General features: G+C 40.6%; 1 protein-coding gene across 1 annotated transcript in view; it reads right to left on the bottom strand.

The window, feature by feature from the left end:
* LOC125451991 (uncharacterized) overlaps positions 1-25603 on the bottom strand; it is a 112922-nt gene that overhangs the window by 67385 nt on the left and 19934 nt on the right. The window contains exons 4-6 of the mRNA XM_048529837.2: positions 12338-12619; positions 3697-3819; positions 1885-2034 (exon numbers count right to left, since the gene is read on the bottom strand). Of these exons, the coding sequence (XP_048385794.2) occupies positions 1885-2034; positions 3697-3819; positions 12338-12619 (555 nt within the window). The remainder of the gene's footprint in view (positions 1-1884; positions 2035-3696; positions 3820-12337; positions 12620-25603) is intronic.

Here is a 25603-nt window from a genome sequence, read left to right as displayed (position 1 = left end):
AGTAGGAGATGCTGGAGAATCCGAGATAACAAGGTGTGGAGCAGGATGAACACAGCAGGCCAAGCAGCATCTTAGAAGCAGGAAAACTGATGTTTCGGGCCTAGACACTTCATCAGAAATGGGGGAGGGGAAGAGGGTTCTGAAATAAATAGGGAGAGAGGGGGAGGCGGATCAAAGATGGATAGAGGAGAAGATAGGTGGAGAGGAGACAGACAAGTTAAAGAGGCGGGGATAGAGCCAGTAAAAGGTGAGGGTACGTGGGGGATGCCTAATTTGAAGAAGTCATCCTCCTCCCTCTGGACAAACCTCAGGGGATTCCTCTCCCACAGCAACTATCTTGCCTCCCTGGATTGGCCTATCTCCTCCATCCCTCCCCACCTACACTCACCTTTACTGGCTCCATCCCCACCTCTTTAACTTGTCTGTCTCCTCTCCACCTATCTCCTCATCTATCCATCTTCGATCCGCCTCCTCCTCTCTCCCTATTTATTTCAGAACCCTCTTGCCCTTCCCCATTTCTGATGAAGGGTCTTAGCCCGAAACGTCAGCCTTCCTGTTCCTATGATGCTGCTTGGCCTGCTGTGTTCATCCAGCTCCACATCTTGTTATCTACTGAGTTATGGAGATGGGTGGAAGAATTCTGCTGAGGTCTGATGATAATTTGGAGAACTAGTACAGATGTGGTGGGCCAAATGGCCTTCTTTTATGCAGAATCACAGAATTGTGTTGGTTAGACTAGATTCCATACCTTTTAGACAACAAAATAAACTTAACATAGAAGGCTAGAAATGTAAAACAAACTGCTGTGCTTATAGTCTAACATCCAGAAGTAACAGGAGGTAAATATTGGATTAAGGACAAGCTGGTTCAAACTCCCCAAGGAACACATCAAATAGGAGATGCAAACAAGACACAACCCACTGATTCCTCAGCAATCCACTCATGTTTGTGACGCCATGGGTTATCAAATTCCATTAAAACATTGCCCCTTCCACAAGTGACATCAAAACATCACTTTTGAAGATTCAGCTTCTGAATTTCCTCATACAAAAACCTAACCTGACTCAACGACTGCTCAACTCACATTAGTTCAATATGGAGCTGGAAGAACCCAGCAGGCCAGGCAGCATCAGGGGATACAATTAAGTTGGAGAGTGGATTTTATAAACCCCTAAGTCCACCCCTCAAAAACCTACTCTCCATTTCAGTTGTATCCTTCTTGTAGCACAGCAACCCAATCTATACACAGTACTCCAGAACAGGTCTCATCAACATCCTGCAGAACTGCAACATCATGACCAACTTCTATACTCAATGGTCTGAGCAATGAAGGCAAGCTAAACACCTTAACTACTCTGTCTATCTTTGATGCAACTTTCAAAGAACTATGTACCTGAACCCCTAGGCCTCTATGTTCAACGACACCACCCAGGATTCGACTTTAACAGTGCAACTCCTGCCCTTGTTTGTTTCACCCATATGCAACATTTCACATTTATCCAAATTAAACTCCATCTGCTGCTCCTCAGCCCATTGGGCAAATTGATCCCTTTGTAATCTTAGATAATCTTCTTCATTAACCACTGTTTTGGTGCCATTTTGGTGCCATCTGCAGCTTAATAACCAGGCTTTCCAAATTATCAACCAAATCATTTATATAAATGACAACAAGAATGGGCCCAGCACAGATCCCCTGCGGACCACTGCTAGTTACCGGCCTCTAGTCCAAATAACCAGCCCTCCAAGCCAATTACTCTTGTGTTCCTTATACTCACATTTGTTTTGCCATATTAAAAAAAAACGAAATGCTTTCTCACCTCAAAATGTAACTTTGATTAATGAGTTGATATAATGAGCTAAATTTCAAATTCCATTTTTAATTACCCGGCAAATAATGATTCCTTCCATGGATGAAAGAATAACATCTATTTTGGAGAGTATTTGACTAGTTCGCCTCACGCAGACAGAATTGGCACAATCTCCTTTGTCAGACGGTCCTTTGGCAGATAAATCAGAGTGCACCAACTTCATATCCTAGGTGAGAATATAGTAATCAAACAATCTCAGTTGAACTTCAAAGCAAAAGAATTTTTAAACATATACTTGAGCAGGATAGCCAAACAATAAAAGCGAAGAAAGCAATTTTTTTTTCCAAAAACTTTCATTACGTGACTGAGGCAGCATTTATTGACTGAGAAATCAGTGCTTGACCGTCTTGATGAAAGCAGTTGCTGAATGACTGAATGACTTGCAAGGGCACTTAAGAATTAGTCATGCAGTGAAGAAATGGAGTTGCATACATGCCAGACTGAGTAAAAGTGGCATATGATGACCATGAAACCATTATCAGTTGTTGGAAAAACCCATCACTATCCTGTAGGGAAAGGCAGGTAACCCAATCTGACCAACATGTAACTCCAGACCCACAGCAGTATCATTAGCTCTTAATTGCCGGCTGGGCAATTAGGGAAGGACAATAAAAACCTGCCTGGCCATGATTTTTTTAAAAAAACTCCCACTGCTGAAGACATGTGAGAGCTAGGTAATATTTTTTTCCCTCTCATCCAGTGCTATGTCACAAATTACCTAGCCTAATGAATTCAGCTTGTCAGCTTACCATTGATAAATTTGAATTCATGGTTTGCAAGTTGCTAGTCTAGTATTCAACCACTAAAATACTGTGAATCCACTTAAACCAAGGTCATAATTATATCATTTGGACAGGATTGAGTGAAATAATATGATAATTGTGCACAGTTAACACCCAACCATAAGGATACCATTGTAAGGTAATCAGCTACAATTAGGATGTTAGAACATCAAATGAAAACACACTTAAGAACATTTTTTGTTGCTTAATGAGCTAAAACTATAACTTTGAGCCTTCCAGTATCAGAAAATAACACTGAATTCCACATAGCACATCACTGAAATCATCGAGTAGACAAGGATCTGCACCTTGTTTTATCCTATGCATCACCATTAGTATTTTATCATTACTCTTTTAATATTCTTGTCTATATTATTTTTAAAGCAGTGTGCTTGATTTTTAAAATGCAAACCCTTCCAACTTCCTCTGCTGACAGGTTCAAAATTCAAATGGCTATATCTTATACTATATTAAGTCCTGCTGAGCTATCAGGCACTGGTTCACAACCCTAGACACATTAGATTTAAAGTCATTATCCTGTTTTTCAAATCCCTCCATAGCTCTGCTCAGTAGTAAACTTCATAAAACCTTCTTGTCTTCTTAAAATCTTTTTGCCTAAAATGTGAGTCCTCCAAGATGACATTGGGTGTATGTCACACCACTTATGACCTCCAATCGCACCCCTCACCCCAACAACTCCCTTCCACCACCTTCATCATTAATGGGTCCTTCATCTTCCCCAACCTACTCACTGAAAGTACTTCATTCCCCCTCCACCTCTACAAATACCTCAATGAGATTTGTTTCTTTCCATAATTTTTAACCATCTCTCCGAACTCTCCCACATTAACTAGTTTGAAGTCTGTTCCTTTCAGGGTTCCCGTATGTAAAACACAAAGAAGTTACCATATAGGTTGTTATGGCTGACTTCTTCTAACATTAGAAAAACAAACATTTTAAATAACGTGTAAGGAAGGAGTACTAAACATCAATTGTCTAAAACCTCCAGCTGTACTTTCTTGAAAGAAATATATTTAACATCTCACCAGAATAATGTTAGCCAGCATTTTCATGTTTTGTTTGATTTCTTTTTCTCTCTTTTTGGAAGTGTCTTTCAATGCATTCAGTTCTGTTTTCAACGTCTGCACCACAATATTGGTCTGCCTTTCCTAACCAAAACACAATGTAATAAAGAAGGGAGGAGGAAGAAATGTAAAATTTGTTTACATTTTCCACGTAACTTTGCTTTCCTTGTGAACTTACTAAATTTCTTTGATTCTCTCTGCAAACAATGCATTTATGTTTTTAAAAAAAATGTTGCTGTGAATCTGCAAGATAAAACAAAATAACTTAGGAGTCCGCTAATCATCCAGAGGCATTTGGAATCAGACTCTTTCACTGTAGTTTAAGAATGTGACATATTTCAAAATTCTATAGGGTTTCACCTTAATAAGTGTCACTGTGTCATGTTCTGGTATCAAATCTCAATTTCAACATATTTCTCCATCTTAAAAGCTCTTAAATATCTTGTTGAATATCTTATTCCTTACATTTTATTTCTACTCAGTATATAGCTTACTATCAACATAACATGACTCATTAGTATAAAATACTACATGGGTTATTGAAATAAAGACTGTCAATATGATGATTTCACCATTGAGGTCAGGCACAAAACATTCTGACTTAAATGTTTTTTAAAAAAAGGTTTGTGTTCTCTGCCTCACTGCATTCATGAGATAAATGGTACAGATCTTGGACATTCGGCCCAACCAGTTCGACTGCTGAGTTTAATGCTGCATTCTAGCCTCCTCCCACTTTTTCTCAACCAAATGGAATTCATTCCAAAGAACCATTAAACAACACTTCATGTCAGGAAGGCAAGGAAATTTTTGCCTGAAGTAACACAAAGATGTATGAAGATGTTTAGTGGGGAATATGCTGAAAGGATATTTGCCACAGTTGAAGGCCTAGAAATAGGACTAATGTCAGAATAAGAGGCATAAGAAGGGGGAGAAATGTTGTCATTCAGCAGCTTTGACTCTTTAGAAATTCTCTATCCCAAGAAACTGCATGGTTAGTCACTGAATATATTCATGATGGAGATCAATAAATGTTGGACACCAACAAAATTAAAGCATATAGGATAGTGCAGGAATGTGGATTTGAGGTACATCAGTCTCATTGAAGGGTAGGAAAAACATGAAGGGCTATATAACTAACTCTTGCTTCTATTTATGTTCCATTTTCAAAGTTACATGCTGATTCCTGGTTTAAATGTTGCTTCATTCCTCCACTATTTCTCTGTGAGATAAGTTTTCTGCAGGCTATGTCCCTGCTGAAACTGTCCACAACCAAGCCAGATGGATCTTTCAGAACTGATTTTAATGTGCACATCAAGCAATTTGCAGTGAAAATGGGCTCTCCTACTGACATCCTGGCCAGCGCGAGGAGCAGGACATCTGCCACAGTAACAACTTTGAAAAGATTGCAGTTTGCGATTTGAAGGCATGTGGCCACGTTCTAGTAAGTTACCATGGAGTTAAACAATGTTTCGTCAAGCAAAGGTATTGAGGATTTTAAAAATTGTAGATTGCAAAGCAGATTAGGAGACAGAATACGGATTGTGAGGAGGAGTGCAGTACACAAATAATATGTTTTATAACACAGTGATAAGGTGAAGCTTTCTTTGGCATTCCAATCATTTTCCCTAAAGTACAGTAAAAGACAGTGATTAGAAAAAACACTGCATACACTGCCCACAGGAACGGTGATTAGATACAAAACATGACAGTGGCTCTCATGAAAGCTGCAGATATATGGTAGCTGGCTGAAGTATGCACGTCACAAAGTCATTGCCATCAGAATGTTACACATCTACTCCTGACTTAGGTTTCAATAACACTGATTAAAATAATGAAAACATTTGCCTTTTACATTTCATGAGATTTCAAAGCACTTCACAGATAATGATAGTATATTTTGAAAGCGTGCCATGGCTTTGGAGATAAACACAACAGCTAATTTATTCACAGCAAGCTTTTAAAAATGGCAATAAGATAAACAGCCAATTAGGATTTGTTTTTACAACAGTGATCGAGGAAACCTTTGCTGGGATACCAGCACTTCCAGGCTTGTATCTGAATAGTGCCATGGCAGGCAGATAACACCATCCTTTAACCCACGGGGGAGGTGATGGCCTAGTGGTATTATCACCAGACTATTTATCCAGAGACCCAGATAATGTTCTGGTGACCCAGGTTTGAATTCCACCATGGCAGATGATGGAATTTGAATTCAAATTTTAAGAAACGTGGAATTGAGAGTTTGATGATGACCATGAAACCATTGTCATTTGTTGGGGAACAAAACCCACTGGTTCAGTAATGGCCTTTAGGAAAGGAAATCTGCCATCTTTAGTTGGTCTAGCCTACATGTGACTCCAGACCCACAGCAATGTAGTTGACTCATAACTGCCCTCTGGGAAATTAGGAAATAAATATTGGTCTTGCCAGTGACACCCTCAACCAATATATGAAAAAAAACCTCAACTCAGCATTCCTAACAGTGAAAGCTCAGGCAAGTATGAGGAACGGTTAAGGATTCCAAAGCAGCAGAGAATAGGGGTTGAATCCCCTAAAGCAGAATTCATACTACTGAACCACATTGACGCTCAGGAAAAAAAGGAGGGGCAGTACTGACTGATATATGCTGTTCTGTAAAGATAAAATTGTGCTGGTAGGTATTGGAAGAGTCGTTTCCAAGATTCCAGCAGAGTATAACGTCAGGAAAGGAAGGTGGCCACTGGTACATGAGATTGCAGTACCTCAGGCGGTCCATGGTAAAGAGGCTTTTGAGGAAGTTTCAAGGCTAGCATAATGCAAGTGCATAATCATAACCCCTTGTGAAATTTTAATGAGATTTGCTAAGCCACGGTATCACTAATATCTGAAAGGGGATTACTGAGAAATCCATAGGATCTGTCTGATCGCATTTGCCGCCAGATGTGCTCTGCTGAGTGTTTGATTACTGTTTATCTGTTACTTATTTTTGCCTCATGTTAAGGATGTTAGAGTACAAGTCATAGCAATCTTTTCATACCTAGGCCTACTTTTGTTAATAATCTTTGTATGTTTGTTACCATAGCTGCTATTTATAACAAGAGAAAAATGCTGCAGGTGCTGGAAATCTGAAACAAACAGAGAAACTTAATAGATTTGACGGCATCTGTTAAGAGAGAAACAAAGTTAACGTTTCAAGTCCAGTACAACTAAGTTCTAAGCAAGTGTCACAGCAGACTCAAAATGTTAACTCTGTTTCTCTCTCTATAGATGCTGCTGTTGAAATTCTCCAGCATTCTGTGTGCTTATTGGTAATAACTAGCAACTCTTTGTTGATGAGAGAAACCTGGCTGAATTGTTTCTAATATTAAATCAGATACTGTATGAAACCTAACCTTGGGCATGAAAGATTGGGCTCAGAAAGGAACCAGCCTTCATCATAACACTGTGTTCAAGTTGGATACATAATTAAACTACAGTATACAAGTGAAAACCCTGTAATGCTAACATCTTGAAAACTCCCTTTTTAACTTGTTATCATAGTCCTGCTGTCCAAAAACAACCATGTGTTCATATATGGCTTTCATAACCTTGGGGCATGTCAAGATGTTTAAGATTGAAGTGCATTCACTGCTAGGAGGTAGAATAACGTTGCAACAAATTTGTATATATCAATGTTCAATGAACAGCATGAGATGAGTGGCATGATAATAATTTCTGGTAATTTTTGTTGAGGGATAATATTTTTTCCGGAACACTAGGCCTCCTCTGTTCTTCCATGAATAGTGCCATAGAATTGGGTACGTTCGCCCAGAGAGCAGATCCGGTGTCAGTTTAATGTCTTATCCAAAAGGAGACAGCTTTGCAGCACTGGGGTTCCAACTCAGGTTATACTCTGGTGTTTTTTTCCACCATAGTCTGGAAGTGCAACACCCCAATAGTACCCATAGCTCTGAACAAACCAGTACTGCACTTTACCCTCTCACTAACGCATTTACAAGCAGTGATATAGCTGTCATATCTGAAACAGTGCACACTGGTGAGGAGCATCAGTGTAGCCAGAGGTGGACTGAGAAATAGATGGTCAGAAGATAAAATTGCTGCATTTTAATCCCCCTTAACACTTTGAAAATGTAGCAGTGCCATTGTGTTCGATTACTGTTAAATCACAGTTTCATTCCAAGTTAGTGAATCTCTCCCTTGGACATTTATCAATTTAAAGACACTGTTTGCACAGCTTTCTGAGATTCCTGAAGTGCCTTCTAGTTGGAACCTTGCATGGAATAGTGACATTACAGTGACAGTTCACATTTTGTATGGGACCAGTAAAAGCCTCAAGCTTTACAGACGTGTTTGATGCTTTTGTTTTCATTCTTGGTGCAAAGTACACACTGTTGCATCTGCCCAATTAACTGAAACAAGTCAACCATACTCTTCCACCCAGTAGCTTTCAGATAGCAATTGCTCAGGGCATACAACAAAAATGGACTATTTTCTACGGACTTAATTTCATCTGTTTGGTACTGCCAAGTGTCTATATAGCCACTTTTCCTGTGATCAGCAAATACGCATCAGCTCCCTGCCAGCTGGTATTCTGACCCCTCCCCGTCCCATTGGCAATTTGCAATTTCTTAGACAGAAACATAAGAACGTGGAGTAGAAGCAGGTAATTCAGCCCTTTGAGCCTGCTCTGCCATTTGATACGATTATGACAGATTTCATCTTGGCCACAGCTCTACTTTTTCACCTGCTCTCAATAATCCTTTAACCCATTACAAATGTACAAAAATGTCTATGTCCTCCTCAAATTCCCAGCATCCATCATACTCTAGGGTTCTGAATTCTACAGATTTCCAATCCTTTGAAAGAAGTTATTTCTTCTTATCCATTTTAAGTATGCTATCACCCTTACCCTAAAACTAATGACCTTCCATTACCCACAAGGAAACATCCTTTCTACATCTACTTTGTCAAGCCCTTTAGCATCACACATCTCAATGAGATCTTCCCTCATCTTTCTGAACTCCAAGAGTATAGGTCTAATTGCTCAGTCTGTCTTCATAAGACAACCCTCTCCTCTCTAGAATCAATCCAGTCATCCTCCTCTAAACTGCCTCAAATATAACTACATCCCTCCTCAAGTATGGGGACCAATATTGTACACAATATTCCAAGTGTGGTCTCACTAATGCCTTGTACTGTTGAAGCAACACTTCCCTTCTATTTCTTCAGCAATAAATCGCAAAATTCAATTTGCCTTCTTTCTTACCTGTACCCACATACTAGTCTTCAGCTTTCTCACTAATCAAGGACATTCACATTCCTTTGCACTAAGATATGCTGAAGTTTCTCTCCATTTAGATAATAGGTTTCCTATCTACTCCTCTTACCAAAATGGATAATCTCACACTTATCCACACAAATTTCATCTGCCAGATTTTGGTCCATGTCCTCAACTACTTGTATCCATTGTATATTTCTTTACGGCAACTTACTTTCCCACCCATTTGTGTCATCGCCAAATTTGGCTATAGTACTTTCTATCCCCACATCCAAGTTATTAATGTGGATTGTAAACAGTTGGAGAGCAAACACCAAAATCTGTAACACCCGACTAGTTACATCTTGCCAACCAGAAAAAGACCCACTAATCCCGGCTCGCTGTTTTCTCTCGGATGTTCAATTCTTTATCCAAAGTGAATAAATTGCCTCTAACCCCATGTGGTCATAATTTGTACATTAACTTTTTTGTGCAGCATGTTATCATATAACTTCTAGAAGCTCTGACACCCTACAGGACCTCCATTATCCACACTGTTTGTTACAGCGGTGGGGCGAATATCAAACAACGACAAGGCAGAATACAGAAGGGAGAGACAGTGCTTGCTGACAGTGCAACGATAACAACCTCTCTCTCAACATCAGCAAAACTAAAGTGCCGATCATGGAATTCAGAAAGAAAGGACGAGAAAAAGCCCCCATCTACACCAATGGAGTGGAGGTGGAAAGGGTTGAAAGCGTCAAGTTCCTGGGAGTCACAATAACCGTCAACCTGTCCTGGACTTTGTGTAAATGCAATGGTCAAGGCGGCACAACAACGCTTCTTCACCCTCAGCTGGCTCAGGAAATTTGGCATGACTCTCACTAATTTTCACCTACTGTCCCAGTGTATAATGGCCTGGTATGGCAACTGCAGAAGGTTGTGCGCACAGCCCAGACCATCATGGAAGCCAACCTTCCAGCCACAGACTCCACTTATATAGAACATTGCCATAGAAAGGCTGCCAACAAAGACCTATCCCACTCCAGTAATGGTCTCTGATAACCTCTTCCATCAGGCAGAAGATACAGTGGCTTGAACATGCACCAGAACGGTCAAGAACAACCTGTTCTGTGTCTTTATTAGACTGATGAATGATTCTCTAACTTCAAATAACCCCGATCTTGTTAATGTTGATCTTGCCTAGTGCATGCCCTGTGTGATAAAGCCTGTATGCCTCTATCCAACTTTTCCTTTGCCCGATGATTTGCCTGTGCTGCTCGTAAACAAAGCTTTTCACTGTACTTAGATTCATGTGACAATGAATCCAATCAAATCAAGTCTTCAAAAGAATTCTAGCAAAGTAGTCAAAATTATTATTTAGATTTCACAAAACCATGTTGACTTTTTATTTTGACGTTCCAAAGGTGCTGTTACTACTTCCTAAATAATAGATTCAAACAATTTCCCAACAAGATATTAAACTAACTGGCCTGTAGTTTCCTGTTTTCCGCCTTCCCCCCCACCCCCTTTTCAAATAAGGGTGTCACATAGCAAATTTTCAGCATCCAGGGAATTTTGGAATATTATACCCAATGGATCCACTATATTTGCTGCCATTTCCTTTAAGATCCTAGGATGCAAGCTCTGGGGACTTGTCTGTCTTTAATCAAATTAGTTTGCTCAGTGGTTCTTCCCAGGTGATGATGACAGTTCTAAGCTCCTCCCTTTCCATAGCCTCTACATTACCTGATACGACAGGGATGGTACTAGTATTCTCCCCTGTGAAACAGAAGCAAAATATAATTCAATGACTCTGCCATTTCTGTTCCCCACTATTAACTCTTCAGTCTCATCCTCCAAAGGGCCTGCATTCACTTTAGTAACTCTTCCTTTTTATGGACATATTGAAGCTGTTGCTATCAGTTTTTATATTTTGCACTAGTTTGCTTTCATAATTAACTTTTGCTCTTTTTGTGACAATTTTACTAACTATTTATCGATGTTTAAAGGTTTTTCCAATCTTCAAGATTTGCCATTCACCTTTACAATATAGTATGCTCAGCCATGTTTTCTCCCTCTCTTACAATCTTCCGTCCCTTCTAGAATATATTTTGGTTGGGAGAAATCGAGTATCTCCTTTAACACGTGCCACTGCTCATTAACTGTGGTACCTTTTAATCTTCTTACGCAGTCTATTAGGATCAGATCCGTCCTCATGCCAATGTAATTATTTTTATGTAACTCAGATTGTTGTTGAGACACTGGCTTCTAACCTTCCAACTGGATTTGAAATTCTAGCACGTTATGATCACGCTTCCCTAGATAATCCTTTACTAGGATATTAATTAATCCCACCTTGTTTCCGAGCTTCAGTTAAGTAACTGAACAGGCTTACGGAGATAAGGTGAAGAATTCAAAAACTGCTCAGGTTTCAAGATGATAACATCAGGTCAGTTTGACTCATACCTTCCCAATTCTCAACACAACTGAAAATTAGGACTTCATACTTACACGCCAATTTTTTGTGGCTCCATCGTAAGTGATAATGTCCACAATATGGTGAAATGGTAAAATGACATCTTCATATCATGTTTCTGATACCAGTCTAATAACCAGTGATAATGGGAACTGCAGATGCTAGAAAATCCAAGATAACATAAGTGTGGAGCTGGATGAACACAGCAGGCCAAGCAGCATCTCAGGAGCACCAAAGCTGACGTTTCGGGCTTAGACGAAGGGTCTAGGCCCGAAGCGTCAGCTTTCGTGCTCCTGAGATGCTGCTTGGCCTGCTGTGTTCATCCAGCTCCACACTTTTGTAATAACCAATCAGGACTGATTAGGTCCATGGCTCAGTTTATTTAAAACAGCAACATACATAAGTTAAAAAATAGACAATACAGCACAGCAACTGGTTTGTGTGTGCAGCTTGTAACCACAGCCAGACTGACCGGTAGGTTAGTTGCACATTGTATACCAACATGGTGTCCTTTAAAGGTCAAGCTTTCTAAAGGCAAATACACACACAACAATTCTCACTAGGTGACAGAAAATAAGCATAGCACTGAGAACTTTGCACAGGAAGTTGCAATTCTAAATTCAGAGAAATTTATGGTAATAATATAAACATAAAAACCAAGAAAAGACACTTTAAAATGAGGGCTGATTTACTTCTGCATGGCCTGGTATAACTATTGCAAATTTTTTCATACTTTCTTACCCCGCTTTTCTGGAAGCTTAAACTCAGCAGTGACTAGGAATAAATAAACTAACTATAACCTATAACTCAAACATCTTCCTTATTATTTTTTTCATGCAAATTAACAAAATCAGCTTTTAGCTCATGGTCATTTAGTGAGAACTTACTTTCTCCTGCTGGTCCATAGTGAGTTTGCGAAACTCTTTCTTCCACCTCCTAGCATCCAGCTCTGCTGACTTCTTTTTTTTGACCTCCTCCTCTGCCACCTGCTGAAGTCGGTGGTTCTCATTTCTGACCACAGAAATTTCTCGTTTAAGGTTTTGCGTGTCTAGATGCTCTCTTTCAGACTGCACACGAAGGAGTTCAATCTCATCAACCAGTTGGCTATAATTTCTGTTCATCTGTTCCCTTTCCACAATTCTTGCTGCTTCCTGACTGTTATATTCATCCTTGCAATAAAGGAAAATAGGTTTTGTTCATACATTATTGGTTTAAAAATCACCCGAGAATTCTTTTGAAAATCTAAATGCTGTTAAGTTTAGAAGACTGTACAGGATCATAGGAACAGGAGTAGGCTATTTAGCCCTTGAACCTGCTAGTCATTCAATGACATCATAGCTGATCTGTGGCCTAACTCCATATACCTGCCTTTGGCCCATATCCCTTAACAACTTTCCTTAACAAAAATGTATCTACCTCAGAGTTAAACTAACAACTGATCCTGCATCCACTGCTCCATATACAACAGACCGAGGAATCTAACAGCACCCAAACTTCACAGACACCAGTTAAAAAAAAGGGAAGCTACCATTGATTTAATAATTATTTCTAATTCTATGGATCAATGTTAACTGCCTTTCACATTAATATTGAATTTTCTTTCTTAAATTTATCATGGCTGCCGTTTCATACTGAGGGACCAAAGTGTGCTTACTGCATGCTATAGAAACTTATCTATACCGGACTGTTTATAAAAAAAAAAATCACTTAAACTGGCATCTTCTGTAACCTGTTTTGAACTAACCAGGGTCCATCCTTTTCTATTTAAATGAATAGAAAGTGAAACTCATGGAATAATTAAATACTATTTTTGAGGTCTCGAAGTTAACATAACCTAGCTCAAATTGTATAATACAAGCTGCATGGCTAAATATACACTGCATTTGTCTTTATTTTAGTAATTACAAGGAAGAGGAAGTTCAGATTCAAATTCTTTTCTCAGGAGCTGAAATGGATTGGAGAACACTTTATGCATTACCTGTCGAATGTATGAGCTTGATTACAAATGAATGATGTTTCTCATGGTACATGAGCAACTCACTTTTTGTTCAGAGCACCTCATACACAAATTTAAATTTCCAAGGCTTCGCCAAAGTGATTTTCACACAAAACCTGACAGTGATCCAGGTAGAAGCATCAAGACATGGAACAAAAAGCTTTATAAAAGGAATTGGTTTTAAGGAGAGTCTTATGGGAGGTTTAGAAAGGGAATTCCAAAATTTACAGCCATACACCTAGGCTGAAGGTAGAGCCAACAATGGTGAAGTGATGAAAATTGAGGCTGCATGAGAAGCTAGAGTTGGAGGAAAATAAGAACCCTCAGAGAGTTGCAGGACTGGAGGAAGATACAAAGATTAGGAGTGGCTGAAGGAATTTGAATAAGGCCATTTATATTCAAAGCATTTCCAAACAGAGTCAACGTACGTCAGTATGCACAGAGATAAACAGGATTTGCTGAAAATTAAGCCACAGACAGATTTGAATGAGCTCAGGTTTACAGAGTGTTAGGTAGAAGACTGTCCAGAGCATCAGAATAGTCAGATTTGGTGGTAACAAGGACATGGATGAGGGTTTTAGCAGCAAATATCTTGAGGCCGGGGTGCACATGATGAAAGTACATGGCCTTGTGATGGTAAAATTATAGGGTTGAAAGCCAAACTTTAGGATCATGTACCACTTCAAGATTGCAAACAATTTGGTCCAGCTTCAGCTGGTGACTAAAGTTCTATGTTCACTTTGACACACTTAAAATTGTACTTCGTTTCAACTTTGTAAGAACAAATCATTGAATTTTGACTCCAGATTCTGGCTGACATAGTAATGATGCCCATTGGAAAAATAATTAGTTGCGATTCCAAATCATTTGTTCTCCTATCTTACAGTAGCTAGCTCAGAACAGGACTGATGAGTTAAGGCTGGTAGCTGATTACCTAGTTGCCTTCTTGTCTGTGGGTGAAAAGCCAAAAAATTAAAAGGAGTTTAATTCCCAACAAAATGAGCAAGATGTACACCATCACTAGACTGTACAGCAAATCTGCTGTGAGATCAAGGACCAATCTGATCACATCAGTATTTCAAGTCTTTGCCTGGTACACATAGATCATAGAACTGTACAGCACAGAACCGGCCCTTCAGCCCACGATGTTGTGCCGAACTTTTACCCTAAACCTAAGGTCTATCTAACCTCCATCCCTACCTTATACTGTCATTCCACTGCTTATCTAATAGCAGCTTAAGTGACCCTAACGAGACTGACTCCACTACCCTCTCCGGCAATGCATTCATGCCCTTACAACTCTCTAAGTAAAGAGCCTACCTCTGAAATCTCCCCAATATCTATCACCACTCACTTTAAAACTAAGCCCCCCTTGTAATAGGAACCTGAGGAAAACCACCTTAGAAAAAGTCTCTAGCTGTCCACTCTATCTACACCTCTGATCATTTTGTACTGGCAAGATGTGACAGGAGAACACAGAATTCATAATAGTGCATTACTGTCCATTGTTGAAGATGATCCTTTACCAGTATTTTGGACCTGACAACGTCTCCCAGAAGAAATGCAGGATGACTTCTGAAGAGTCATACTGGAGTTGAAATATTAACTCAGTTTCCCTCTCCACAGATGCTGCCAGATCAGCTACGTTTCTCCAGCATTTCCGTGTTTATTATTGAGTGCAAGTTACTTTAATGAGGAACAATGCTATGATACGCATACAAATTCACCTTAGAAACCCTCTAGAGATTAGTGGCATTTCTAAAATTTGTTGGTCCCAGAATTGACTCACATTGACAATATCTGCTTGTATGTTGCAAGCATCTAGGTGATGTAATATTTCTCGACATTGAAACTGGATAGCCTGTCTTTCTCACAAGCACTCATTTATCTTCTCCATTCCTTTAGTAGGTAGGGGACCGTTCGCATTTCAATGAGGTAAAACCAGTGAAGATGGTGTGGTGTACAAGCGAGCAAGTATGAGTTAAGTGCTTCTGCTAGTGCAGTAACTCACAGGAGGTTGGTTCTCAGGAATGGAATTGTGTGGATCAGGGAGTGATCAGGGTCAGAGCAGGGAGGGGGGACAAATATTGCAGGATGGGATCAGGAAGGAGAACAATTCCTCAAGAGGAAGGTCTTCCTGAATCTGATGGGAACAAATCGAGAACCTTCAAGTTCAGGGATCTTAGGACTGAGAATGGCAACAATCAAGATGATGGCAAAGATGCTAGCAACAACAATAAGTTTTTTCAGATATGTTTATATTAGCCATATTTTGGAGTGGATGCCTTACGGCAATGCAAGTTGGGAAGAGGTACCCGAACCAGTTGCTAAATTATGCCTGGATTTCATTTTAACAGGGGGAGTCATTGTTACAAGCATGGGTGAAAGGTACCTCTAACTTGACCTCATCCAATATGAGAAGAATCATATTTCAAATTGGAGCTGTGTGTGAATATTCTGCACGCCGTTTAGGAGCCTTAAAAACACACTGCAATCCAAATAAACCTGTATATGCTCAGGCATGTGCCTCAAACTTTCGATTAGTCAGATTCCCAACTTCCAACCTAGATCAAAGTAGAAGTTACTCCCTTAAGTTTAACCAAGTTTTGCGACTGAACTTCTAAAGCAAGTGCATTCTCAGCTCAGTCCAGTTATCCACACACAAAGCACTGGAGTAGATCGGTGAAAACATGCCCCCTTTTACAACAGTAGCTTCAGTATCCATTGTTTAATCGGTAACAAAATTTTGAGGTTGTTGACTTGTTGGTCTAGCTGGCTTGTTTTCGTTCAGACATTTTGTCACTTTGCTAGGTAACATCAATAGTGAGGCCACCGATGAAGTGATGTTTTTCTACCTCACTTCGAATTTATACTGTCCGGTCCATTATGGTGAATTGTGTCATTTCTGGTTTGGATCTGTACGGGTATGTATATGGGGTCCAATTCTATGAGTTTGTGGATTTTATTACAGGCGACCAACCATGCCTCTAGGAATTCTTGTGCTTGTTTATGTTTGGCTTGGGCTACTATGGTTACTTTGTCCCAGTTAAATTAATGGCCTCATTGTCCAAGTGAAATTTGACGAATTTTCCCCAATGTCAGTATACTCAGACAACGAAGGCTATCCGTTTAACTGGGACAATGTAACTGCAGTAGCCCAAGCCAAACACAGACATACATGAGATAATGGGAACTGCAGATGCTGGAGATTCCAAGATAATAAAATGTGAGGCTGGATGAACACAGCAGGCCAAGCAGCATCTCAGGAGCACAAAAGCTGACGTTTCGGGCCTAGACCCTTCATCAGAGAGGGGGATGGGGGGAGGGAACTGGAATAAATAGGGAGAGAGGGGGAGGCGGACCGAAGATGGAGAGTAAAGAAGATAGGTGGAGAGGGTGTAGGTGGGGAGGTAGGGAGGGGATAGGTCAGTCCAGGGAAGACGGACAGGTCAAGGAGGTGGGATGAGGTTAGTAGGTAGCTGGGGGTGCGGCTTGGGGTGGGAGGAAGGGATGGGTGAGAGGAAGAACCGGTTAGGGAGGCTAACCTCATCCCACCACCAGTCCAACCTGTCTCTGCCTCCCTAACCGGTTCTTCCTCTCACCCATCCCTTCCTCCCACCCCAAGCCGCACCCCCAGCTACCTACTAACCTCATCCCACCTCCTTGACCTGTCCGTCTTCCCTGGACTGACCTATCCCCTCCCTACCTCCCCACCTACACCCTCTCCACCTATCTTCTTTACTCTCCATCTTCGGTCCGCCTCCCCCTCTCTCCCTATTTATTCCAGTTCCCTCCCCCCATCCCCCTCTCTGATGAAGGGTCTAGGCCCGAAACGTCAGCTTTTGTGCTCCTGAGATGCTGCTTGGCCTGCTGTGTTCATCCAGCCTCACATTTTATTATACAGACATACATGAGATAGTTCTCAACCCATAATGCAATCAACAAACATATAGAATTGGATCCCATACACAAACCCATATAGAACAGAATCGGAAATGACAACTCACCATAACAGATGCACAGTGTAAATTCCAAGCGGAGTAGAGCAACATCACTTCATCAAAGGCCTCACTGATGATGTTAGCTAGCATGATGATGAGATGTCTGAACGAAAACAAGCCAGCTCGGCAAGCAAGTCAACAACCTCATCCATAATCCGAGCTACAGATCTATGCAAAAAGCCATTAAAAAATTTTCCCTCAGCAGCTGTCAAAGGAGTAAGTGTATAAGGTATGTTACACCAGGATGCTAAGTGGGTAGAAGGGTAGAGTTGAAGGATGAAGATTCCCTAGAGAGTGGGAATAGGATGCCAGGTGAGTGCTTGGCTATAGCACCAAGGTAACAGGTGGGTAGGGAGATATGATGCTAGTTTGCGAGGGTGCCAGGTGGGTGGGTGAGGCCTTAGGGTAGGTTGGAATAGTGTGCAACCACAAGGGGAGGTGGTACTTGGGTCAGGTCCATTTAGGGTATGGAGGGAACAAGATTATGGTAAATCAAGGGGGGAAATCTGTGGTTGAGGAGGGGGGAGAGAACTGGGGGCTGCAATTCAGGCTTTTTGACATCCACAGTATTGAGATGCAAGATGGGGAATCAAGGACAGGGTGAGGTGGGTATGAATGCAAAGGTTGTCTGGTAACCACGGGTGATATGGGCACAGGGTTAGAAAGGTCAGTTTTATAACCAGCTGGGCTTTAATTCACTTAAGTCAATACAGTATGGAGTTGGGGGAACACAACAAGTCAGGCAGCATTAGAGGAGCAGAAAAATCAACGTTTCAAGTCGGGACTCTTCATCGGGACTCTGATGCTGCCTGACCTGCTGTGTTCCTCCACCTCCCCACTGAATTTACTCCAACTCCAGCACCTGCAGTTCTTGCTCTCTAATTTGTTAGGCAAATTTTTAGCTAACTACACAGCTAGGTCAGTCAGAACCACTCAAATCTCTGACTATGTTGGAAGTTTCAATTTCCCAAGCAAATTCTCATGTAGTCAGCTGCATCAGAACGTCCCAACACTCAACTCCAAGCTACACTTCAGTAACAACGACTTCCTGACAGAAGATCTGCACCCTAAGAATTCAACACTCTTAAAAAAAATCTTCAAGTCATATTCTGGACATTATGAAACTTTCAATACCAATCATACAAAAATGAGATAGTGCTGCAAAATAGTCAATGTTAAGTGCATACATCTCCCATATGTTGCCCTTCAGTGAGACAACCACTCACATAAATGAACCCACTCGATTCTGAACATTTCACAATCTCCAGACGACACCAGCCCATATACAGATATATAGTTCAAGTGAATATTCAATTTCTGAAATCTGCACAAATTTAGACTGTGGGTCGAATATGTCATTATACTTCTTTCAAGAAACTACAAGTTAGTTTCAATCAATAATATACTAGCCAGAGATACTTTCTGGAATTAACTGAATAGTTGCTGCCCTATAATTTTCAAACAACATATCTTGTGGCATTAACAGTGCTAAATTTCAGCCACATAAAACTGTGCTAGCAGGCAGCATTTGTAAGAAGAGCTTAGAACACGATCTAACTCATTTTTGTGCATTAATACCTACCTGGTATTGCTAATGCTATCCAATTACAAGTAGAAATGACGCACAACTTTGGTGGTTAGTCATAACTGTTTCTGATTAAAGGTAACAATAGTCTGTTAAAATAGAATCATAGAATCCCTAAAATACGGAAGCACGCCATTTGGCCCATTGAGTCCATGCTGACTGTCCAAACAGCATTCCATCAGAACTCCCACCCCGTCCCAATCATTTCCCATATCTAATCCACAATGTGCACATCCCTGGACACCTACAGACAATTTAGCATGGCCAATCCACCTAACATGCACACCTTTAGACTGTGGGAGGAAACTGGAACATTCAGCAGAACCCGAGAATGTGTAAACTCCACATAGACAGTTACCTGGGTCCCTGGCGCTGTGAGGCACCGTGCTATCCACGTTCTGATTACATGATTATAGGTACTTTTCAAATGGAATACTAAGAAAAATGCATAAACTTATACTAGTATGATTTATTCTTACTTTTAAAGACTGGACTTGTTGTTCCAATTTATTTTTTTCCGTTTTGATCTCAGCTAAATTCATAAGCGCAGCCTCTATTTTTTTCTCCAGTTTGTCTATTACAGTCAGCATATGTTCATTTTCTTCTGCTGTACTATTTAGATTTGTCTGAAGGTCAACGCACTGTTTTTCTAAGTTTTTGTTCTCACAAACCACACATCGATGATGTTCCTGCATTTGATTGTAATCAGCATTCAGCTTTCCAATCTGCAAGTGAAGATTCCTGTTGGCAACCTCTAATTCCATAAGCTGACACTGAATTTTTTGCAATCGAGTCTTAACTGTCTCTGCAGTATCTTCAATTGCATTTTTTGCCAGCATGATCTTCTGATTATACTCTTGCATTTCTACTGTGGCATTTTCCAAGTTCTTCAAGCTAATCGCCAACTGTTCTTTTTGCAATGCACTTGTGCCCACCAGTTCTAGTTCAGAAGAGTCATACGTGGGACTTGTGGCCTGGTCCCGAATAGCCTCATTTTGTTTCTCTGAGTTTTCTACTAGATCTGGCACTCTCTCACCCAGGCACGTGTTCTTCTGTGGTTTTATATTCTCATCATAGTCATGAAGGCAACTTACATCACTCATTAAGTGGTGTATTTCAGCACATCCACCGGTTCCTTCATGCTGCGCATTCTTTATAGCTACTTTTAACACATTACTTTGCTGCTCTGTCACTACATTGTGATCATCTTCATAAACACTAGCCACAGATGATTCCTCCCCAGGTAAAGCAAGGAGGCTCTCAGTGTCAACTTCACTAATTTCATCATCCTGGAATCTTCCTACCTTTTACAAAAGAAAAGGGAAAATATATTAGGGCCATAACAGAAGTTTCTTCTTTTTTTTTAAAAAGCATACATATTTTTCTTTTACAAGTCTTCATGAGTGCTATTTCTACCAATATTTCTGATGGAATATTCTCCCTTTCGTGTTGATTTTAAATTCATACCCTCTGCTCATTGAATCAGAATCCACTGGAACATAATTCTCCCTACTTCACTTTATGTACGGTCTTCATAGTTGTCAACACATCTATCCTATATTTTTGCCCTTTATGTTCTAACACAGACTGTTTCCTTCATTTTCCTCCATCACTCTCAAAGGAGTGATTGTCTTAATGTCTTCTAGACCTCCAAGATCATTCGATCTTACTAAAAGTGAAACACCAAAGTATAACAACATTAAAACTGTCATCTTACCAGCTAATCATTTAGTTTAGGAAACTGGTGCTACTTTTTTGCCTTGAAACTCAACAAGTCTGTTCATTATACCTACAAAACCACGTAGATTGGGTCCTTTCAAATTTTATCAACTTGTCTCCCATTTTTATTTATGAAATGCCAACTCCTCCACCACTTTCAATTTTTTAAACAAATTTACGTACTTGATTAGTCTTTGGCATTATCAAGAACTTCAACAGGGCAGATGAAGAGACCACGCCAATTAAAGGCAGGAGTAGGCTACATGGCTCCTTGAGCCTGCTCTGCCATTCAGTAAAGTAATGGCCAATGTCACTACTCCAGATTCTCATGCACCCCAGTCAATCTTTCACATCCTTTCTTATTAAGAACCTACGTACCTTTGCTTTAAAAATATTCAAGCACTGTGCTTCCAACATCTGGAGGACTCAACCTTCTATGACAGATATTTTATCTGTCTTTAAATAGACATTGTATTTTCCTTTATTAAGCTATAGCCCTAGTTCTAGATTCCCCACAAGAGGATGAAATCTTTCCACATCTACCCCATTAAGACCCCGCAGGATCATGTCATCTCGTACTTGATACAACCCTAGCCTGTTCAACCTTTCCTCATAAGATAATTCACCCATTCCTGGTACTACCCTAGTAAGTCTTCCAAGAGCTGCTTTGAACAAATTCACACTATTTTTTGGAATGAGGAGACAATTATTGTCCACAGTACTCCAGGTGTGGACTTCCCAATACCATGTATGACTAAAATATAAACTCCCCTTTCTTGTGCTTCCAATAAACAATGACTTTCTATTAGCTTCCCTAATTACTTGGTGTACCTGCAAACTAAACTCTATAGATTCATGCACCCATCTGCCAACCTCAACATTCACTCCCTTCACCATTTACATAGAGTGGCAGTGTGTACAATCCACAAGCTGCACTGCTGCAGTACACCAAGGCTTCTCTGACAGCATCTTCCAAACATCCAAACCAGTTACTGGTGCCATTACACCAGAAATCAATCCCTTATTGGGTTTCTTTGTGAGGTCTTTGAGAAAAAGGGGCTCCTGTGTTCCAAATGACTTCAGTACATCAAAGTGGGGAGCCCACTGAGAATCACACCTCTGTTATTGAGTGACAACACCTGCATTCCTCCAACCCCCAAACCAACTCCACCCCACACAGCAACTCCAAATCTGCCCTCATTTATTTCTGGCCTAAGCGTCCTCACTATTCCTGGGGATCTGGCAGCTGTCAGCACCGTCTACAATGGAGAACTGCCAACCAGTGGCTAGCAGCAACTGCAACCAACTGGTGAAGGATAGTAAGAACTGCCAACGTTAGAGTCAGAGATAACACTGTGTGGAGCTGGAGGAACACAGCAGGCCAGGCAGTATCAGAGGAGCAGGGTCCCAACATACAATGTCAGCTTTCCTGCTCCTCTGGTGTTGCCTGGGATGCTGTAGTCCTCCAGCTCCACACTGTTATATCTGCAACCAACTGGTAATAGCCGGGATATGTTTCCTTGAGAAAACGTATATACCTTGCCATTGGGATCTTAGTTCCTGATGAGTGAGAGAAACAGCAGGCCCTCCCCAATGAAGGAGACAGGGACTGGTTCTTTAGTTGACAGGCAAAGCCCCTGTCATCTTGGATTAAATTTTGTACAATCGCACCATTAATGGGAGACTTTAAAATGAAGAGCCATTAGTAGGGGACACACTAAATCAATCCAACAAAAAATTCATGGAAACTTTCTTCACTCAGAGTACTGACAATGTGGAAATGGTTACTATAAGGAATGATCAAGGAGAATAACAGAGGATTTTCTTAGGTAAAGCTAGGTTAAGTCTGTAAGAGAGAAAGAAACTTAAAGATTGGTGACAGGCTGAGGTTTAAGTTGACAGGAGGCAGCCCATGATCATGTCCAAAAGCATAAACACCAGAACTGACCAGCTGGGCTGAAAAGCCTGTTAGTGTGAAACAAGTCCTATCAGTAATAATTCTGTACGTAACAGAGGAATTTTATATATGTTACATTTATTGTAGTATTCTCAACACCTATTGGAACGTCAGTTATAAACTGAATATTCATACAGGTTTGTTTTTTGGTTGCCACAAAGGGCAATAAATTCTGGGCTAGCCAGAAAACATATACCATATGATTTTTTTAAAAATTGCTTTGATAGAATGGAAATAAGGAAAAAAAAATTAATGAACATCTTACTTCATTTTTAGGCATATGGCACCAGATCTGAAGCAACTTATTTCGAAGTCCTTCTGTCAATAATTGATTTGCTTGCATTAAAGCTTTGACATGATTGAGCTGTTTTGTCACATTATCGTGTTGCTGCTGCATCTGTGAATTTACAACATCTGCTGGAATAATCTCCTGCAATCCTTTATTTGGCTCATCTTCTCTGACCGTACTTGTCTTCTAAAACAAAATCATACTTTTTAAAAAAATAAATTAGTACTGCCATTAGTGTATAACTACGCAGAGTGTTGCTTATTTGGGGATCACAGGTTACAAAGAGCAAAATCTGTAGTGTTCAATGTTTGAACACTGTCCGCTAGAGTTCCAAAGTGGCATCCCAAGCACGCATTCAGACACACAATACAGTAAGTAGTATGCTGAGCACAATCCCAGTGGTGGGCATGAGGTCATGATATCAATTAGAGGACATTGCCATGGGACACCAGCACTGCCATACTGCAGCTCAAAGGTTCCACTAATGCCTTCTCTTAAGCTCACATAACTGAAGAAAACTTCCTGCAGAAAAGCAGGAAGAACTCCGCCTCCCCAACAGCACTGTTTAAAAGGATCATCCGCTACTTCGGACAGTTGTTGGTTGATTTCTTCTGGACTTTGCTACGGTTTTACATTTTCTGATCTTTTCTTTAATTGTTTCAAATTTTAGCAGTAAAAAGGGCGTTAGAAGGAAGGTGACAAAGTACTTTGTTGCTGATCTAACAGCTTCTGTAACGATCAGTTGTCTCCAGACGCAGGTTCACAAAGTATACCTTCTCTTGGTATACAACACAACCAGGAGAAATGAACAGAGGGTGACAACTTGCTAAACAAAAAGGGAGGAGGAAGAGGGTGTGTTGGAAGTGGAGAAGGTAGAAGAAAAAAAGCAGCATTATAAGTGTCCCTTTCTAGCCTGGCTCTAGTTCGAGTGAGATACAGCCCAACTCCCCACTCATCAACATAATCCCAGTTACTCATTGCACAATAGACAAATTTTAAAAACAGCAACTGCAAACCAAGTCTATTAATTTAATCATCTCATAACTTTTACAAGTAGTAACTAATTATACTATCCCTTGGTGCATTTCTAACAATGCAACTTTGCCTCTCCTTGTACGTCCATATAGTGCTACTTAGCAGCTGCTTTCAGATGCCCTTTTATAGCTCAGGGTCTAAAGTTCTTGATTCAGATTGCACCCTTTTGGCATGTGGGAGCACAGCTAAGGCAAATAAAGAAAGGTCTTCATTCTATTGTGGGGAAGTTTAAAACTAGGGGTCAGATTTTTGAAGTGAGAGGAGAAATATTCAACAAGAACATGAGGGGCAACATTTTTTTTAAAAAACAGAGTGGTTAGAGAGTGGAATGAACTGCAAGAGGTGGTGGTGGATGAAGGTACAATTACGGCATTTAGAATACATTTGGATAAATACATGAATAGAGAAGGTTTGGGAGGGATGTGGGCCAAACACAAGCAGATGGGATTACTTCAGTTTGGGGAACATGGTCAGTATGAATTAGTAGGTCCAAACAGTCTGTTTCAATGCTGAATAACTCTATGGCTGACTCCAGGCAACAGCATGAGCAACGGGCAGGTGGCAAGACGAATACTGTCATCCCAGCAGGCTCCTGTTTCCATGGATTCAGTGCCACTGCTATTGGGCAGATTGTTGAACTACAGAGACACACTGCCAACCAGTCTGCATAATTATCCACAGCCATACTGACAGCAGCAAGGGCTTTGTTGCACAACAGCAAGCCAACAGGTGTACAAACTTCCACCACAGCAGACAGACAGACAGACAGATAATGGGTGGTTGTTGCTTCTGTTGCATTGAAACCTGCAGCATTGGCCAATGACTGACAGTTGGATCACAGTGTGAAAATGGAGATGGCTATCATTTCCCTGCTGGGAAAGATAAGCAGCAAATTAGAGACGTACAGCCAGAACAGGTCCTTCAGTCCTTCGAGTTAGCATCAACCTATCTCTATTAATCCTAGAAGTTGCATGCAAGCCCTGTACCAAGCTGAAACCAGATACTTCCATGTTCCCTGACACTGTGCACAGGCTTTCTAGCAAACTTCCTGACGCACTAAACGTTTTGTTGCATAAACTCAGCAGCAATACTCTATGCATCCCCGAGTCCTCAACAAAGTTAACTGCAGAAGATATCTGCAGAACTCACAGGCTCTCTTGCCCTCTGTGCACTGGTCCCTACCTTGGCTACCTGGTGTCTCATCAGATGCAGATTCCCCTAACGCAATCACAGTAGCAATGTCTAAGCTGCTTGACTATCTGAAGAAATCATGCAAATGAGCAGGCAGTACAAAGATGTCACGCTCTGTCTATATTGCATTAAACAGACATGAGTTAAAGGCACTTCACAATTGCCACATTACACTATAGATTTTAGCCCTCAGTGCCCTTTAATCCCTGTCACCAGACTATCTGTTGGGCCCATTGGTTTGTTTTCTCCCCTACCACCTATAAATGTGAAGACTCTATAAAGAAAGAAGAGGAAAGCAAAAAACTGCTCATTGAGCACTAAATTGGCAACTAAATTACAATCCCACATTAGCCGTTTCTAAAATTAATTGCAAAATTTAG

The sequence above is a fragment of the Stegostoma tigrinum genome, chromosome 5, assembly GCF_030684315.1.
Source record: "Stegostoma tigrinum isolate sSteTig4 chromosome 5, sSteTig4.hap1, whole genome shotgun sequence".
NCBI lineage: Eukaryota > Metazoa > Chordata > Chondrichthyes > Orectolobiformes > Stegostomatidae > Stegostoma > Stegostoma tigrinum.
Note: the sequence above shows the minus strand (reverse complement) of the source record. Positions and strands in the feature narration are given on the sequence as shown.